This window comes from Hyla sarda, chromosome 9 (genome assembly GCF_029499605.1).
Source record: "Hyla sarda isolate aHylSar1 chromosome 9, aHylSar1.hap1, whole genome shotgun sequence".
Lineage (NCBI taxonomy): Eukaryota > Metazoa > Chordata > Amphibia > Anura > Hylidae > Hyla > Hyla sarda.
The window spans coordinates 1,159,661-1,181,275 of NC_079197.1; the positions used below are offsets into that span (position 1 = coordinate 1,159,661).

Here is a 21,615-nt window from a genome sequence, read left to right on the forward strand (position 1 = left end):
CAGACTGCGGGTCACCTGATCAACCGCCAAATAAAACACAAACCTGAATAAGGCCGGGTTCACACCACGTTTTTGCAGTACAGTTCCCGTTTAAGTTTTAATTTGCAGACCGTACGGAACCGTATTGAAAACCGTATGCGTTGACTCTCCAGGGAAAACTGTACGCCAAACGATGCATCGGGTTGTGTCCGTTTTGCATCCTGAACGGTTTTGTCAGTTTTCTTCCCGTACCCAAAACGGTAGCCTACCACGATTTTTTGGGCTGGGTGAAAAAATATTGTAACGTATACCGTATTTTTAACATGGAGTCAATGGAAACCGTACAGAACCGTATGTGCGTGCAGTTCTATCCACTTTTCGACTTTGCAGTTTTTTTCTTGGAATTTCAAACACGTGAAACTTTATTCATAATGGAACAAAGTGTTAAAAACGTATAAGTTTTCTTAAAAAAAACAGATGCAACCGGACGACATTTTTCAAACCGTATTTGGATTTAATTTAGTACACGTTTTGATACAGTTTAGTGCGGTTTTGAGGAATCAGTTTATTTTTTTTAATCAAAAACCTGATACGGGAACTTATCGCAAAAACGTGGCGTGAACCCGGCCTGACCTTAATAACCGACACCTGTATTGGTCTGTGCGGGGAAAGGGGTGGAGCCAAGCTGTAGAGGGGCAGACTGCGCTGTGTGAACTAATCCTGATGTCACCGATCAGCAGCGACTACAGGGACGCAAAACGCAAAACGAGTAAAAAAAAATAACAGAATGTAACTTGGGGGGGAGGGGGGGTCCCCAACGCTAACAGCTCAGACTGAAGGTTAACCCTTAACACAATATATGTCCGGCTGGAAATCATTCTTTGCACCCACGTGGCGGGCACTAAGCGTAGACGCAGCCGTGTTTCTTCTATGCCGCCCAATGACACAAACATGAAACCGCGGTCACGTCTGCAACGCCTCTAGGGGCAAAAATTCTAAAAATATGGACCTTAAATTTAAAAGGCAGAAATAGCCGCTCAGCCACGAGTACACTGATCTATGGTTACGTGGGTCACTCCCGACAACACGTGGAAGCGGCTCCTGTGCCCGTCAGCTCTCACACAGTCAATAGCCGGAACTACCACAGGTGGCGCTACTGCGCCCAGATCCATGTGATTGCGCAGGATTTCTCAATAAGAGAGCCTGCAAAACTACAACTCCCAGCATGCCCAGACAGGAAGTCCTGGCAAACCTGCTGCTGGGTGAGACACTAGCTCTGCTTGTTGTCAATAAGGCCGTGTCCACACTGCAGAAATTCTGCAGATTCCGGTTACAGCAGCCACCGCCATTGTTCTCAATGAGACTCCACTGCATAGATTACATATAAGAATATACAGGGCTTCCCAACCAGGGGGCCTCCAGCTGTTGCAAGACTACAACTCCCAGCATGCCCGGACAGCCGACGGCTGTCCGGGCATGCTGGGATTTGTAGTTTTGCAAAAGCTGGAGATCCTTAGCAGAGAAAAAAAAAACAACAAAATAAAATAACCTAGTAAAATGGAGGAGCCCTGACAAAAGGAAGAACTACAAATACCAGACAATCCACAACCACCAAGAACTGACTGTACACAGAAGGGGCGCAGCTCAGGGTCACACAACCGGGAACAGAGAACTACAACTCACAGCTCCTCTCCCGGCCGCGCACAGCGGAGAAAGAGGAAACACGAGCGCGTGTAAACCTATAAATAGCCGCCTACGGGTCCTCGGAGGGGTCAGAACGGCAGAGCGGCCACTAGATGGCAGCAGAGTCATCACTTCTGTTATGTGTACGGAGCGTCAGCCGAGACTGGGATAACAAAAACAAACACTAGATGGCAGCAGAGTCATCACTTCTGTTATATGTACGGAGCGTCAGCCGAGACTGTGATTACACAAATAAACACTAGATGGCAGCAGAGTCATCACTTCTGTCATATGTACGGAGCGTCAGCCGAGACTGGGATAACAAAAACAAACACTAGATGGCAGCAGAGTCATCACTTCTGTTATATGTACGGAGTGTCAGCCGAGACTGGGATAACAAAAACCAACACTAGATGGCAGCAGAGTCATCACTTCTGTTATGTGTACGGAGCGTCAGCCGAGACTGGGATAACAAAAACCAACACTAGATGGCAGCAGAGTCATCACTTCTGTTATGTGTACGGAGCGTCAGCCGAGACTGGGATAACAAAAACAAACACTAGATGGCAGCAGAGTCATCACTTCTGTTATGTGTACGGAGCGTCAGCCGAGACTGTGATTACACAAATAAACACTAGATGGCAGCAGAGTCAACACTTCTGTTATATGTACGGAGCGTCAGCCGAGACTGTGATTACACAAATAAACACTAGATGGCAGCAGAGTCAACACTTCTGTTATATGTACGGAGCTTCAGGATATAATGTATAATGTTATATAGAGGATATAATGTTATATAGAGGATATAATGTATAATGTTATATAGAGGATATAATGTATATAATGTTATATAGAGGATATAATGTTATATAGAGGATATAATGTTATATAGAGGATATAATGTATAATGTTATATAGAGGATATAATGTATATAATGTTATATAGAGGATATAATGTATATAATGTTATATAGAGGATATAATGTTATATAGAGGATATAATGTTATATAGAGGATATAATGTATAATGTTATATAGAGGATATAATGTTATATAGAGGATATAATGTATATAATGTTATATAGAGGATATAATGTTATATAGAGGATATAATGTATAATGTTATATAGAGGATATAATGTATAATGTTATATAGAGGATATAATGTTATATAGAGGATATAATGTTATATAGAGGATATAATGTATAATGTTATATAGAGGATATAATGTTATATAGAGGATATAATGTTATATAGAGGATATAATGTATAATGTTATATAGAGGATATAATGTTATATAGAGGATATAATGTTATATAGAGGATATAATGTATAATGTTATATAGAGGATATAATGTTATATAGAGGATATAATGTTATATAGAGGATATAATGTATAATGTTATATAGAGGATATAATGTTATATAGAGGATATAATGTTATATAGAGGATATAATGTATAATGTTATATAGAGGATATAATGTATAATGTTATATAGAGGATATAATGTATATAATGTTATATAGAGGATATAATGTATAATGTTATATAGAGGATATAATGTTATATAGAGGATATAATGTATAATGTTATATAGAGGATATAATGTATATAATGTTATATAGAGGATATAATGTATATAATGTTATATAGAGGATATAATGTATAATGTTATATAGAGGATATAATGTATAATGTTATATAGAGGATATAATGTATAATGTTATATAGAGGATATAATGTATATAATGTTATATAGAGGATATAATGTATAATGTTATATAGAGGATATAATGTTATATAGAGGATATAATGTATAATGTTATATAGAGGATATAATGTATATAATGTTATATAGAGGATATAATGTATATAATGTTATATAGAGGATATAATGTATAATGTTATATAGAGGATATAATGTATATAATCTTATATAGAGGATATAATGTATATAATGTATGTATAGGATGAGACGTATCGGGCGTATATATACACAATACATGATTGGCTCCGCACTGAATCCTGACTTATTATAGACGTCTGCCCTAATGTGTTTACTGAATAGCACCTCTGTGTTATTCCTCTTCGTGATGTGACCCCTGAGGCCTGGACCCCATAGTCCTGTGATGTGGCCCCTGAGGCCTGGACCCCATAGATCTGTGCTGTGACCCCTGAGGCCTGGACCCCATAGATCTGTGCTGTGACCCATGAGGCCTGGACCCCATAGATCTGTGATGTGACCCTTGAGGCCTGGACCCCATAGATCTGTGATGTGACCCTTGAGGCCTGGACCCCATAGATCTGTGCTGTGACCCCTGAGGCCTGGACCCCATAGATCTGTGATGTGACCCCTGAGGCCTGGACCCCATAGATCTGTGATGTGACCCTTGAGGCCTGGACACCATAGATCTGTGATGTGACCCTTGAGGCCTGGACACCATAGATCTGTGATGTGACCCCTGAATCCTGGACCCCATAGATCTGTGATGTGACCCCTGAGGCCTGGACCCCATAGATCTGTGATGTGACCCCTGAGGCCTGGACCCCATAGATCTGTGATGTGACCCCTGAGGCCTGGACCCCATAGATCTGTGATGTGACCCCTGAGGCCTGGACCCCATAGATCTGTGATGTGAACCCTGAGGCCTGGACCCCATAGATCTGTGATGTGACCCCTGAGGCCTGGACCTCATAGATCTGTGATGTGACCCCTGAGGCCTGGAACCCATAGCCCTGTGATGTGACCCCTGAGGCCTGGACCCCATAGATCTGTGCTGTGACCCATGAGGCCTGCACCCCATAGATCTGTGATGTGACCCTTGAGGCCTGGACCCCATAGATCTGTGATGTGACCCTTGAGGCCTGGACCCCATAGATCTGTGCTGTGACCCCTGAGGCCTGGACCCCATAGATCTGTGATGTGACCCCTGAGGCCTGGACCCCATAGATCTGTGATGTGACCCTTGAGGCCTGGACACCATAGATCTGTGATGTGACCCTTGAGGCCTGGACACCATAGATCTGTGATGTGACCCCTGAATCCTGGACCCCATAGATCTGTGATGTGACCCCTGAGGCCTGGACCCCATAGATCTGTGATGTGACCCCTGAGGCCTGGACCCCATAGATCTGTGATGTGACCCCTGAGGCCCGGAACCCATAGATCTGTGATGTGACCCCTGAGGCCTGGACCCCATAGATCTGTGATGTGACCCCTGAGGCCTGGACCTCATAGATCTGTGATGTGACCCCTGAGGCCTGGAACCCATAGCCCTGTGATGTGACCCCTGAGGCCTGGACCCCATAGATCTGTGATGTGACCCCTGAGGCCTGGACCCCATAGATCTGTGATGTGACCCCTGAGGCCTGGACCCCATAGATCTGTGATGTGACCCCTGAGGCCTGGACCCCATAGATCTGTGATGTGACCCCTGAGGCCTGGACCCCATAGATCTGTGATGTGACCCCTGAGGCCTGGACCCCATAGCCCTGTGATGTGACCCCTGAGGCCTGGATCCCATAGATCTGTGATGTGACCCCTGAGGCCCGGACCCCATAGATCTGTGCTGTGACCCCTGAGGCCCGGACCCCATAGATCTGTGATGTGACCCCTGAGGCCCGAACCCCATAGATCTGTGATGTGACCCCTGAGGCCTGGACCCCTTAGACCTGTGATGTGACCCTTGAGGCCTGGACACCATAGATCTGTGATGTGACCCCTGAGGCCTGGACCCCATAGATCTGTGATGTGACCCCTGAGGCCTGGACCCCATAGATCTGTGATGTGACCCCTGAGGCCTGGACCCCATAGATCTGTGATGTGACCCCTGAGGCCTGGACCCCATAGATTTGTGATGTGACCCCTGAGGCCTGGACCCCATAGCCCTGTGATGTGACCCCTGAGGCCTGGATCCCATAGATCTGTGATGTGACACCTGAGGCCTGGACCCCATAGATCTGTGATGTGACCCCTGAGGCTCGGACCCCATAGATCTGTGATGTGACCCCTGAGGCCTGGACCCCATAGATCTGTGCTGTGACCCCTGAGGCCTGGACCCCATAGATCTGTGATGTGACCCTTGAGGCCTGGACCCCATAGATCTGTGATGTGACCCCTGAGGCCTGGACCCCATAGATCTGTGATGTGACCCCTGAGGCCTGGACCCCATAGATCTGTGATGTGACCCCTGAGGCCTGGACCCCATAGATCTGTGATGTGACCCCTGAGGCCTGGACCTCATAGATCTGTGATGTGACCCCTGAGGCCTGGAACCCATAGCCCTGTGATGTGACCCCTGAGGCCTGGACCCCATAGATCTGTGATGTGACCCCTGAGTCCTGGACCCCATAGATCTGTGATGTGACCCCTGAGGCCTGGACCCCATAGATCTGTGATGTGACCCCTGAGGCCTGGACCCCATAGATCTGTGATGTGACCCCTGAGGCCTGGACCCCATAGCCCTGTGATGTGACCCCTGAGGCCTGGATCCCATAGATCTGTGGTGTGACCCCTGAGGCCTGGATCCCATAGATCTGTGGTGTGACACCTGAGGCCTGGACCCCATAGATCTGTGATGTGACCCCTGAGGCTCGGACCCCATAGATCTGTGATGTGACCCCTGAGGCCTGGACCCCATAGATCTGTGATGTGACCCCTGAGGCCTGGACCCCATAGATCTGTGATGTGACCCCTGAGGCCTGGACCCCATAGATCTGTGATGTGACCCCTGAGGCCTGGACCCCATAGATCTGTGATGTGACCCCTGAGGCCTGGACTCCATAGATCTGTGATGTGACCCCTGAGGCCTGGACCCCATAGCCCTGTGATGTGACCCCTGAGGCCTGGACCCCATAGCCCTGTGATGTGACCCCTGAGGCCTGGACCCCATAGCCCTGTGATGTGACCCCTGAGGCCTGGACCCCATAGATCTGTGATGTGACCCCTGACGTCTGGACCCCATAGATCTGTGATGTGACCCCTGAGGTCTGGACCCCATAGATCTGTGATGTGACCCCTGAGGCCCGGACCCCATAGATCTGTGATGTGACCCCTGAGGCCTGGACCCCATAGCCCTGTGATGTGACCCCTGAGGCCTGGACCCCATAGCCCTGTGATGTGACCCCTGAGGCCCGGACCCCATAGATCTGTGATGTGACCCCTGAGGCCCGGACCCCATAGATCTGTGATGTGACCCCTGAGGTCTGGACCCCATAGATCTGTGATGTGACCCCTGAGGTCCGGACCCCATAGATCTGTGATGTGACCCCTGAGGCCCGGACCCCATAGATCTGTGATGTGACCCCTGAGGCCCGGACCCCATAGATCTGTGATGTGACCCCTGAGGCCCGGACCCCATAGATCTGTGATGTGACCCCTGAGGCCCGTACCCCATAGCCCTGTGATGTGACCCCTGAGGCCTGGACCCCATAGCCCTGTGATGTGACCCCTGAGGTCTGGACCCCATAGATCTGTGATGTGACCCCTGAGGCCCGGACCCTATATCCCTCTGCTGTGTCCTGTGGTTTTAGACCCTGTAAGGTGTGCGTTGCGGCCTCCCTGGAGGGATCTTGTTTCCTCAGCAGATCCCACAACTGATTGATCGGATGAGATCCGGGGAATCTGGAGTCACCACTGAATCTCTATCATCTTCCTCCTTCCTGTACAATGCAGTGTGACCGGGGTTATTAGGAGCGGATCTGGTCTGGAAAATGGTTAGGTAGGTAGGTAAGTAGGTAGTTAGGTAGGTGTCACAGTAACCTCCACATGATGCCAGGACACAAGGTCTCCAGCAGAACATTCCCCATCACACAGCCTCCGCCATCTTGTCTTCTATTGGAGCCATCTCTTCCCCAGGCAGTGGGGGGCTGACACCTCATGGGCCCCCCTGTGTGCCCACCCTATATATCTCTATCTCCTGCTGTACAGTCTGCGGAGGGTAACAGTGCTGCGTTCCTCTATCCACACTCCTGTCACTCTTAGGCAGCCTGTACATGAGATCTCAGTGACGGCCAGAAGGGAATCACAATGCTGGCGCTGCCGACCTCACGTACAGGAAGGAGGAGTCAGTGAATCAGGGGGCGGGATCTAGAGAGGCAAGCCTCCTCCCCCTCAGTAAATGTAGGTAGTGCCGCAGTGAGTACAGCCTGTATCACCTCTTCCCATATCCGTCTTTAGGCAGCACAGAAGGGGTTAATAGCTCGTCCAGTTCATCCTAGGACCGCCCACCCAGCAAAAGAATTAACCAATCCCAGGCCAGGCTAGAACCATGCGCTTGGTGTTTTCAGCTCTTTCAGTTCCATATTGGCCAAGACGGGTTTTGTTTTCCCTCCTGTTACAATTAGAGGAACCGTCGTCCTCACAAGGACCTGCAGACACAGGACAGGTCCTTCATCCCCAGCCGGAGCCTTGGACTGTGAGGACTGTGAGGATAGATTCCATATGATGGGTTTATCGGAGGAGGCGATATCTACTCGTCTTTCATCGGAGACAACGCGCTTTACTCCCCACTCTAGAGGACGGTCACGTTCTGGAGGAGGATCTAGAAGAATCGTATTGGATTTCCTCCAAGATGGAGTCAAGAAAATCCTGTGAGCGAATAAATTCAGGGACCATAGATTCCTTCACGGATAGAAGATTGGCGGTCATCCAGTCACCACTCCACTCTTCACAGCACTGAGGCAGCTCAGACCAGTCACATGTCCTCCTCAGACCAGTCACATGTCCTCAGACCAGTCACACCTCCTCCTCAGACCAGTCACACGTCCTCCTCAGACCAGTCACACGTCCTCCTCAGACCAGTCACACGTCCTCCTCAGACCAGTCACACCTCCTCCTCAGACCAGTCACATCTCCTCCTCAGACCAGTCACACCTCCTTCTCAGACCAGTCACACGTCCTCCTCAGACCAGTCACACCTCCTCCTCAGACCAGTCACACCTCCTCCTCAGACCAGTCACACGTCCTCCTCAGACAAGTCACACGTCCTCCTCAGACCAGTCACACGTCCTCCTCAGACCAGTCACACGTCCTCCTCAGACCAGTCACACGTCCTCCTCAGACCAGTCACATCACCTCCTCAGACCAGTCACACGTCCTCCTCAGACCAGTCACATCTCCTCCTCAGACCAGTCACATGTCCTCAGACCAGTCACACGTCCTCCTCAGACCAGTCACATCTCCTCCTCAGACCAGTCACACGTCCTCCTCAGACCAGTCACATCTCCTCCTCAGACCAGTCACACGTCCTCCTCAGACCAGTCACATGTCCTCAGACCAGTCACACGTCCTCCTCAGACCAGTCACATCACCTCCTCAGACCAGTCACACGTCCTCCTCAGACCAGTCACATCTCCTCCTCAGACCAGTCACATGTCCTCCTCAGACCAGTCACACGTCCTCCTCAGACCAGTCACATGTCCTCCTCAGACCAGTCACACGTCCTCCTCAGACCAGTCACACGTCCTCCTCAGACCAGTCACACGTCCTCCTCAGACCAGTCACACGTCCTCCTCAGACCAGTCACACGTCCTCCTCAGACCAGTCACACGTCCTCCTCAGACCAGTCACACGTCCTCCTCAGACCAGTCACATGTCCTCAGACCAGTCACACGTCCTCAGACCAGTCACACGTCCTCCTCAGACCAGTCACACGTCCTCCTCAGACCAGTCACACCTCCTCCTCAGACCAGTCACACCTCCTCCTCAGACCAGTCACACGTCCTCCTCAGACCAGTCACACGTCCTCCTCAGACCAGTCACATCTCCTCCTCAGACCAGTCACATGTCCTCAGACCAGTCACACGTCCTCCTCAGACCAGTCACATCTCCTCAGACCAGTCACACGTCCTCCTCAGACCAGTCACATCTCCTCCTCAGACCAGTCACACGTCCTCCTCAGACCAGTCACACGTCCTCCTCAGACCAGTCACATCTCCTCCTCAGACCAGTCACACGTCCTCCTCAGACCAGTCACACGTCCTCAGACCAGTCACACGTCCTCCTCAGACCAGTCACATCTCCTCCTCAGACCAGTCACATCTCCTCCTCAGACCAGTTACACGTCCTCCTCAGACCAGTCACATCTCCTCCTCAGACCAGTCACATGTCCTCCTCAGACCAGTCACACGTCCTCCTCAGACCAGTCACATCTCCTCAGACCAGTCACACGTCCTCCTCAGACCAGTCACACCTCCTCCTCAGACCAGTCACACGTCCTCCTCAGACCAGTCACACGTCCTCCTCAGACCAGTCACATCTCCTCCTCAGACCAGTCACATGTCCTCAGACCAGTCACACGTCCTCCTCAGACCAGTCACACGTCCTCCTCAGACCAGTCACACGTCCTCCTCAGACCAGTCACACGTCCTCCTCAGACCAGTCACACGTCCTCCTCAGACCAGTCACATCTCCTCCTCAGACCAGTCACACATCCTCCTCAGACCAGTCACACCTCCTCCTCAGACCAGTCACATCTCCTCCTCAGACCAGTCACACGTCCTCCTCAGACCAGTCACACCTCCTCCTCAGACCAGTCACACGTCCTCCTCAGACCAGTCACACGTCCTCCTCAGACCAGTCACATCTCCTCAGACCAGTCACACGTCCTCCTCAGACCAGTCACATCTCCTCAGACCAGTCACACGTCCTCCTCAGACCAGTCACACGTCCTCCTCAGACCAGTCACACGTCCTCCTCAGACCAGTCACATCTCCTCAGACCAGTCACACGTCCTCCTCAGACCAGTCACACGTCCTCCTCAGACCAGTCACATCTCTTCCTCAGACCAGTCACACGTCCTCCTCAGACCAGTCACATCTCCTCAGACCAGTCACACGTCCTCCTCAGACCAGTCACACGTCCTCCTCAGACCAGTCACACGTCCTCCTCAGACCAGTCACACGTCCTCCTCAGACCAGTCACACATCCTCCTCAGACCAGTCACACATCCTCCTCAGACCAGTCACACCTCCTCCTCAGACCAGTCACATCTCCTCCTCAGACCAGTCACACGTCCTCCTCAGACCAGTCACACGTCCTCCTCAGACCAGTCACACCTCCTCCTCAGACCAGTCACACGTCCTCCTCAGACCAGTCACACGTCCTCCTCAGACCAGTCACATCTCCTCAGACCAGTCACACGTCCTCCTCAGACCAGTCACATCTCCTCAGACCAGTCACACGTCCTCCTCAGACCAGTCACATCTCCTCAGACCAGTCACATCTCCTCAGACCAGTCACACGTCCTCCTCAGACCAGTCACACGTCCTCCTCAGACCAGTCACATCTCTTCCTCAGACCAGTCACACGTCCTCCTCGGGGGAATGCCACCATTTAGGCCTCTACAGTAATTCGACCTGAAGTGATTGGGATAAAATACAAGCGCTCTCCTCATGAGATCCCTTTATAAGATTTGTACCAGAGGGAGTGCTGCTGAGGGAGTCCTGCTGAGGGAGTCCTGCTGAAGGTGTCCTGCTGAGGGAGTCCTGCTGAGGGTGTCCTGCTGAGGGAGTCCTGCTGAGGGAGTCCTGCTGAGGGAGTCCTGCTGAAGGTGTCCTGCTGAGGGAGTCCTGCTGAGGGTGTCCTGCTGAGGGAGTCCTGCTGAGGGTGTCCTGCTGAGGGTGTCCTGCTGAGGGAGTCCTGCTGAAGGAGTCCTGCTGAGGGAGTCCTGCTGAGGGAGTCCTGCTGAGGGAGTCCTGCTGAGGGTGTCCTGCTGAGGGTGTCCTGCTGAGGGTGTCCTGCTGAGGGTGTCCTGCTGAGGGTGTCCTGTTGAGGGAGTCATCTAAGGCGACATCAGGGGATTCTCTTACTGAGGTTCTTGTTGGATCCCCTGATGATACAATAATACAGGGATTTAGTTGGCTTACTGTAATAGATGTATTCAGTGACATTAACCCTCAACACTGATGTGAGACATTATCCAGTATATCCTTATATGAAGGACGAACCTTTAGAGCGTTAGTCACCGTTTACATCCATCACAGTAGTGACCTAAATTCCTGTATTATTCTAATTGTTACACATCCACACAGTCTATCTGGTGAAGGAGGCCATTGTGGCACTTGTAGTCCCCCATTTTATGCTGGGGATCACCCCTAGTAACAGACAAGCGCAGGATCTGCTCCCCCGGTATAACTGCACATGGGGTCCAGCACCTCCCGACATCTGACACCAGGATTTTGTTGTTGTTTGGAGCCAGGAGGACGAGTTCTTCACCATCTGATGAGTCTCCAGCACGGACCTGATAAAAGACGTTCAGGATGGAGGAGAATCTCTTCGTACAGTTGTCGGTGTCATAAAGGGAAGGAAGGTGTCTAAAGCCTTGGGGGAAAGGGTTAAGTCTACAATTCTGGACGCCTGTAAGATCGCAGAAGCCTCCGGATTCCATCAGAGCTCAATCTATATTCTAGACACCAAAACTGGGGTCCAGCCTCTCCACAGCCGTGATTAAAGGGGCACTCCAGAGGAAACCCAACTGGTGACAGAAAGTTTTACAGATTTGTAAATTACTTCTATTAAAAAAAATCTTAATCCTTCCTGTACTTATTAGCTGCTGAATACTACAGAGGAAATGGTTTTCTTTTTGGAACACAGAGCTCTCTGCTGACGTCACGAGCACAGTGCTCTCTGCTGACATCTCTGTCCATTTTAGGAACTGTCCAGAGCAGCATATGTTTTCTATGGGGACTTTCTGTCCATTTTAAGAACTGTCCAGAGTAGGAGAAAGTCCACATCGAAAACATATGCTGCTCTGGACAGTTTCTAAAATGGACAGCAGAGGTCAGCAGAGAGCACTGTGCTCGTGATGTCAACAGAGAGCTCTGTGTTCCAAAAAGAAAACCATTTCCACTGTAGTATTCAGCAGCTAATAAGTACTGGAAGGATTAAGATTTTTTTAATAGAAGTAATTTACTAATCTGTTTGACTTTCTGGCACCAGTTGATTTAAAAAAATAAATAAAATTAAAAAAAATACGTTTTCCACAGGAGTACCCCTTTAAGTATCCCCCATTATGTTGCTATACAGATCCCTTCTGTGCTGCCTGAAGATGAAATGGGAAATTTGTACTTTCCGTAATTTTACTTTCCAGGAGTCTGAAGGCAGCACATACAAACCCTATATATCATCACTGCATCAATAACACAAAGTGCATGGTTATAGCCTGGCCTGGGATTGATTAATTCTCTTAATTGTTGGCTAGGTGGGCGGTCCTAGGATGAAACGGACAAGCTATTAACCCCTTTTGTGCTGCCTTCGGACTCATGGAAAGTAAAATTACAGGTAAATACAAATTTTCCCTATAATTTTACTTTCCATAAAACTGCTCATATTCTTGTATACAGGGGGGCAGTATGATAGCAGTTATATTCTTGTATACAGGGGGGCAGTATGATAGCAGTTATATTCTTGTATACAGGGGGGCAGTATGATAGCAGTTATATTCTTGTATACAGGGGGGCAGTATGATAGCAGTTATATTCTTGTATATAGGGGGGCAGTATGATAGCAGTTATATTCTTGTATATAGGGGGGCAGTATTATAGTAGTTATATTCTTGTATATAGGAGGCAGTATTATAGTAGTTATATTCTTGTATATAGGAGGCAGTATTATAGTAGTTATATTCTTGTATATAGGAGGCAGTATGATAGCAGTTATATTCTTGTATATAGGAGGCAGTATGATAGCAGTTATATTCTTGTATACAGGGGGGCAGTATGATAGCAGTTATATTCTTGTATACAGGGGGGCAGTATGATAGCAGTTATATTCTTGTATACAGGGGGGCAGTATGATAGCAGTTATATTCTTGTATATAGGGGGGCAGTATGATAGTTATATTCTTGTATATAGGAGGCAGTATTATAGGAGTTATATTCTTGTATATAGGGGGGGCAGTATGATAGCAGTTATATTCTTGTATATAGGGAGCAGTATTATAGCAGTTATATTCTTGTATATAGGGAGCAGTATTATAGCAGTTATATTCTTGTATATAGGGACAGTATTATAGTAGTTATATTCTTGTATATAGGAGCAGTATTATAGCAGTTATATTCTTGTATATAAGGGGCAGTATTATAGCAGTTATATTCTTGTATATAGGGAGCAGTATTATAGCAGTTATATTCTTGTATATAGGGAGCAGTATTATAGCAGTTTTATTCTTGTATATAGGGACAGTATTATAGTAGTTATATTCTTGTATATAGGAGGCAGTATTATAGTAGTTATATTCTTGTATATAGGAGCAGTATTATAGTGGTTATATTCTTGTATATAGGAGCAGTATTATAGTAGATATATTCTTGTATATAGGAGCAGTATTATAGTAGTTATATTCTTGTATATAGGAGCAGTATTATAGTAGTTATATTATTGTATATAGGAGCAGTATTATAGTAGTAATATTCTTGTATATAGGAGACAGTATTATAGTAGTTATATTCTTGTATATAGGGGACAGTATTATAGTAGTTATATTCTTGTATATAGGGACAGTATTATAGTAGTTATATTCTTGTATATAGGAGCAGTATTATAGTAGATATAGTCTTGTATATAGGGACAGTATTATAGTAGTTATATTCTTGTATATAGGGACAGTATTATAGTGGTTATATTCTTGTATATAGGAGCAGTATTATAGTAGTTATATTCTTGTATATAGGGACAGTATTATAGTAGTTATATGAAAGCATGTGGCATTAACTTTATTTATAACAATGTACAGTGTTGGGGTCTCCGGGGGGGGGTGAGGGGGCGGGGTTATGAATCCTCCATCTTGTTTCTCAGTCCGTACAGAATCTCCATCTGCCTCCTCTTGGCTTTGGCGCGGGTGATGGTCATCTTGAAGAGCTGTCCATACAGTTCTATGGCGGCGGGGCTGTCGTCGTTGCCAGGGACGGGGTAGCTGATGAGGCTCGGGTTGCAGTTGGTGTCCACTATACCCACCGTCGGGATGTTTATCTTGGCGGCGTCCCGGATGGCGACGTGCTGCTCGAATACCGTATTGAGGGTCCCCAGGAAGATGATGAGGTCCGGGAGGCGGACGCTGCGGCCGTACTGGATGTCGGCGTTGGTCAGGAGGCCGCCCCTCCAGAACCGTGTGTGCGCGTACTCTCCACATTCCTCCGCCAGAGTCTCTACCATGTGACCAAACTGGCGATTGCGGCAAACAAATAAGATAATTCCGTTGCGGTAAGCGACATGGGCGGTGAAGTTGAGCGCCAGCTGCAGGTGCTCCATCGTCTGGTTCAGATCAATGATGTCCTGATCCAAGCGGCAGCCGAAGATATACGACTCCATCAGCCTGCGTCACGGAAAAAGAGCGAGAAGTGAGAAACAGGCTGTACCCTGCTGCAAAATACTGAGCTACCACATAATGAGCCATCTAAGGAACCGTATAATACTGAGCTACCTCTACCCTCCCCTCCCCGCCCTACACACACACAGGGATCGGTCGCGGTCCGATCACTAGAAGGAGGAGGGAGATGTGCACAGACCGAGACAAAACCTACAACGTCAGTCTACAGGATCATCTCATTACGCAATTCTCTCCTAGTGATCGGTCGGAGTCTGAACTCTCAGAACCGACCAATCAAAACTTTAGGTTCATCGGCTGTGAGAAAACTACAACTCCCAGCATGTCGGACACCTGGCCTCTAGGACATGTTAAAAGTGTTTAAAGCGACAGGCGCACTTTGGGACAGGTTCACAACGGGCGGTATTTTATTTGTTCCGGTTATAATGCATTAGTCAATCAGAGGGGATCTGTCATGTGACAAACGTCCCAGGTGTGAGCTGAAGCCTCGTTCCTGCCCCCTGCAGGTTTCCAGGCATCATGGCGGGCAGCTGACGCACCTGTGGCGACATCCCTTCTTGTGTCCCAGGTGCACGCGAGCGTCGTACAGCGTCCGCACCGACAGCAGCTCCTTCACGTTAAAGAAATCCGGGTGTTTCAGGGGCTCGGAGATGAGCCAGTCCGAGAAGTCTGAGGGAAACGAGAGGATGAAAGGGTTAACACCGAGTTGTCATGGCAACTTTATAGTCAGTAGTGGAGTGTTTACTGACCAGGGTGCCTCCAGCTGTTGCAAAACTACAACTCCCAGCATCTATGCAACAGCTGGAGGCGACACTGTGGTCACTCACCCTTCACATTGGTCTCCGGGGTCTCGGCTGCGGCGGGGGTCGGGGCGCTTCCATATGACCTGATTCCTGCACCAACGGAGGAGAAGATCCGCGAGGGGAGGACGAAGCCGCCAGGAATCACTGCGACATAGACAGGAGCGAAGGATCAGCGGTTGTGGGGGGGGGGGGGATAAAGGGTCCTGCCGGGTAACAAATGGTTAAAGGGGCCCCCGATATCTGATCCTATCAACCACCCTCCATATAATCAGGACCCGACCCCTCATATATCGTTATTTGGGGGTCTCAGCTCTGATTGGGTTAACATGGGGGGGGGTGGGGGGATCTCTGATCACCACAGCGCAAATTCACACATAACCGGACGCTACTTGGTGAACGCAGCTGATTAACCGCTGAGTGACCACAGCCGTCTACTGGATCATATAAGAGTCAAAGCTTCACTTGACTGCGGCTGTTACTTAGCAACACTGCAGAAAACCGCATCCCCGGCCGGTGTACACAGTGCGGTACTACATCCTCACACTATAATACCATCCCCGGGGTCTGTACACAGTGCGGTACTACATCCTCACACTATAATACCATCCCCGGGGTCTGTACACAGTGCGGTACTACATCCTCACACTATAATATTACCATCCCTGGGGTCTGTACACAGTGCGGTACTACATCCTCACACTATAATATTACCATCCCTGGGGTCTGTACACACAGTGCGGTACTACATCCTCACACTATAATATCACCATCCCTGGGGTCTGTACACAGTGCGGTACTACATCCTCACACTATAATATCACCATCCCTGGGGTCTGTACACAGTGCGGTACTACATCCTCACACTATAATATTACCATCCCCGGGGTCTGTACACACAGTGCGGTACTACATCCTCACACTAGAATATTACCATCCCTGGGGTCTGTACACAGTGCGGTACTACATCCTCACACTATAATATTACCATCCCTGGGGTCTGTACACAGTGCGGTACTACATCCTCACACTATAATATTACCATCCCTGGGGTCTGTATACACAGTGCGGTACTACATCCTCACACTATAATATTACCATCCCTGGGGTCTGTATACACAGTGCGGTACTACATCCTCACACTATAATATCACCATCCCTGGGGGTCTGTACACAGTGCGGTACTACATCCTCACACTATAATATCATCCCTGGGGTCTGTATACACAGTGCGGTACTACATCCTCACACTATAATATCACCATCCCTGGGGTCTGTACACACAGTGCGGTACTACATCCTCACACTATAATATCACCATCCCTGGGGTCTGTACACAGTGCGGTACTACATCCTCACACTATAATATTACCATCCCTGGGGTCTGTACACAGTGCGGTACTACATCCTCACACTATAATATCACCATCCCTGGGGTCTGTACACACAGTGCGGTACTACATCCTCACACTATAATATCACCATCCCTGGGGTGTGTGTACACAGTGCGGTACTACATCCTCACACTATAATATCACCATCCCTGGGGTCTGTACACAGTGCGGTACTACATCCTCACACTATAATATCATCCCTGGGGTCTGTATACAGTGCGGTACTACATCCTAACACTATAATATCACCATCCCAGGGGTCTGTACACAGTGCGGTACTACATCCTCACACTATAATACCATCCCTGGGGTCTGTACACAGTGCGGTACTACATCCTCACACTATAATATCACCATCCCTGGGGTCTGTACACAGTGCGGTACTACATCCTCACACTATAATACCATCCCCGGGGTCTGTACACAGTGCGGTACTACATCCTCACACTATAATATTACCATCCCTGGGGTCTGTATACACAGTGCGGTACTACATCCTCACACTATAATATTACCATCCCTGGGGTCTGTATACAGTGCGGTACTACATCCTCACACTATAATATCACCATCCCTGGGGTCTGTACACAGTGCGGTACTACATCCTCACACTATAATATCACCATCCCCGGGGTCTGTATACACAGTGCGGTACTACATCCTCACGCTATAATATCACCATCCCTGGGGTCTGTTCACAGTGCGGTACTACATCCTCACACTATAATATTACCATCCCTGGGGTCTGTACACAGTGCGGTACTACATCCTCACACTATAATACCATCCCTGGGGTCTGTACACACAGTGCGGTACTACATCCTCACACTATAATACCATCCCTGGGGTCTGTACACACAGTGCGGTACTACATCCTCACACTATAATATCACCATCCCTGGGGTCTGTACACAGTGCGGTACTACATCCTCACACTATAATATCACCATCCCTGGGGTCTGTACACAGTGCGGTACTACATCCTCACACTATAATATTACCATCCCCGGGGTCTGTACACAGTGCGGTACTACATCCTCACGCTATAAAATCACCATCCCTGGGGTCTGTACACAGTGCGGTACTACATCCTCACACTATAATATTACCATCCCCGGGGTCTGTATACACAGTGCGGTACTACATCCTCACGCTATAATATCACCATCCCTGGGGTCTGTTCACAGTGCGGTACTACATCCTCACACTATAATATCACCATCCCTGGGGTCTGTACACACAGTGCGGTACTACATCCTCACACTATAATATCATCCCTGGGGTCTGTATACACAGTGCGGTACTACATCCTCACACTATAATATCACCATCCCTGGGGTCTGTACACAGTGCGGTACTACATCCTCACACTATAATATCACCATCCCTGGGGTCTGTACACACAGTGCGGTACTACATCCTCACACTATAATATCACCATCCCTGGGGTCTGTACACACAGTGCGGTACTACATCCTCACACTATAATATCATCCCTGGGGTCTGTACACACAGTGCGGTACTACATCCTCACACTATAATATTACCATCCCTGGGGTCTGTATACACAGTGCGGTACTACATCCTCACACTATAATATCACCATCCCTGGGGTCTGTATACACAGTGCGGTACTACATCCTCACACTATAATATCACCATCCCTGGGGTCTGTACACAGTGCGGTACTACATCCTCACACTATAATATCATCCCTGGGGTCTGTACACACAGTGCGGTACTACATCCTCACACTATAATATCATCCCTGGGGTCTGTATACACAGTGCGGTACTATATCCTCACACTATAATATTACCATCCCTGGGGTCTGTACACAGTGCGGTACTACATCCTCACACTATAATATTACCATCCCCGGGGTCTGTATACACAGTGCGGTACTACATCCTCACACTATAATATCACCATCCCTGGGGTCTGTACACACAGTGCGGTACTACATCCTCACACTATAATATCACCATCCCTGGGGTCTGTACACAGTGCGGTACTACATCCTCACACTATAATATCACCATCCCTGGGGTCTGTACACACAGTGCGGTACTACATCCTCACACTATAATATCACCATCCCTGGGGTGTGTGTACACAGTGCGGTACTACATCCTCACACTATAATATCATCCCTGGGGTCTGTACACACAGTGCGGTACTACATCCTCACACTATAATATCACCATCCCTGGGGTCTGTACACACAGTGCGGTACTACATCCTCACACTATAATACCATCCCTGGGGTCTGTACACACAGTGCGGTACTACATCCTCACACTATAATATTACCATCCCTGGGGTCTGTATACACAGTGCGGTACTACATCCTCACACTATAATATCACCATCCCTGGGGTCTGTATACACAGTGCGGTACTACATCCTCACACTATAATATCACCATCCCTGGGGTCTGTACACACAGTGCGGTACTACATCCTCACACTATAATATCATCCCTGGGGTCTGTATACACAGTGCGGTACTATATCCTCACACTATAATATTACCATCCCTGGGGTCTGTACACAGTGCGGTACTACATCCTCACACTATAATATTACCATCCCCGGGGTCTGTATACACAGTGCGGTACTACATCCTCACACTATAATATCACCATCCCTGGGGTCTGTACACACAGTGCGGTACTACATCCTCACACTATAATATCACCATCCCTGGGGTCTGTACACAGTGCGGTACTACATCCTCACACTATAATATCACCATCCCTGGGGTCTGTACACACAGTGCGGTACTACATCCTCACACTATAATATCACCATCCCTGGGGTGTGTGTACACAGTGCGGTACTACATCCTCACACTATAATATCATCCCTGGGGTCTGTACACACAGTGCGGTACTACATCCTCACACTATAATATCACCATCCCTGGGGTCTGTACACACAGTGCGGTACTACATCCTCACACTATAATACCATCCCTGGGGTCTGTACACACAGTGCGGTACTACATCCTCACACTATAATATCATCCCTGGGGTCTGTATACAGTGCGGTACTACATCCTCACACTATAATATCATCCCTGGGGTCTGTATACAGTGCGGTACTACATCCTCACACTATAATATCACCATCCCTGGGGTCTGTATACACAGTGCGGTACTACATCCTCACACTATAATACCATCCCTGGGGTCTGTATACACAGTGCGGTACTACATCCTCACACTATAATACCATCCCTGGGGTCTGTATACACAGTGCGGTACTACATCCTCACACTATAATATCACCATCCCTGGGGTCTGTATACACAGTGCGGTACTACATCCTCACACTATAATATCACCATCCCTGGGGTCTGTACACAGTGCGGTACTACATCCTCACACTATAATATCACCATCCCTGGGGTCTGTACACAGTGCGGTACTACATCCTCACACTATAATATTACCATCCCTGGGGTCTGTACACAGTGCGGTACTACATCCTCACACTATAATATCATCCCTGGGGTCTGTATACACAGTGCGGTACTACATCCTCACACTATAATATCACCATCCCTGGGGTCTGTACACAGTGCGGTACTACATCCTCACACTATAATATCACCATCCCTGGGGTCTGTACACAGTGCGGTACTACATCCTCACACTATAATATTACCATCCCTGGGGTCTGTACACAGTGCGGTACTACATCCTCACACTATAATATCATCCCTGGGGTCTGTACACAGTGCGGTACTACATCCTCACACTATAATATCACCATCCCTGGGGTCTGTACACAGTGCGGTACTACATCCTCACACTATAATACCATCCCTGGGGTCTGTGTACACAGTGCGGTACTACATCCTCACACTATAATACCATCCCTGGGGTCTGTGTACACAGTGCGGTACTACATCCTCACACTATAATATCATCCCTGGGGTCTGTACACACAGTGCGGTACTATATCCTCACACTATAATATCACCATCCCTGGGGTCTGTATACACAGTGCGGTACTACATCCTCACACTATAATATTACCATCCCTGGGGTCTGTACACAGTGCGGTACTACATCCTCACACTATAATATTACCATCCCTGGGGTCTGTGTACACAGTGCGGTACCGCTTCCTCACACTATAATATCCCTGGGGTGTGTATACACAGTGCGGTACCGCTTCCTCACACTATAATATCCCTGGGGTGTGTGTACACAGTGCGGTACCGCTTCCTCACACTATAATACACGACAATGTCCGCACTCACCAGCCCTCAGGATCCCGGTCAGTCGGGGGGCGGCCATGCTGCTGTGCACGAGAAGGTCACACTACGTCACTTCCTCCTCCCTGACAGATAACAGCGCCGCCTGGTGGACGGTCGGAGCGCAGCCTATAGACATCCAGTGACGTCACAAGCCTCCCGCA

General features: G+C 48.6%; 1 protein-coding gene and 1 non-coding gene across 2 annotated transcripts; both read right to left on the reverse strand.

Moving 5' to 3' along the window:
* Positions 1–837: 837 nt before the first annotated feature.
* Positions 838–970, reverse strand: LOC130292214 (small nucleolar RNA SNORA17). The gene has a single exon (XR_008848122.1). It is a non-coding gene; the product is annotated as a small nucleolar RNA SNORA17 (small nucleolar RNA).
* A 13,415-nt stretch (positions 971–14,385) lies between these two features.
* On the reverse strand, positions 14,386–21,590 carry MRPS2 (mitochondrial ribosomal protein S2). Its single transcript, XM_056539621.1, has 4 exons — positions 21,458–21,590; positions 15,819–15,938; positions 15,531–15,660; positions 14,386–14,979 (listed from the first exon to the last, which is right to left on the reverse strand). The coding sequence occupies exons 1-4, from the start codon at positions 21,492–21,494 to the stop codon at positions 14,436–14,438; spliced, it is 831 nt and encodes a 276-aa protein (XP_056395596.1). The 5' UTR covers positions 21,495–21,590; the 3' UTR covers positions 14,386–14,435.
* Positions 21,591–21,615: the final 25 nt, after the last annotated feature.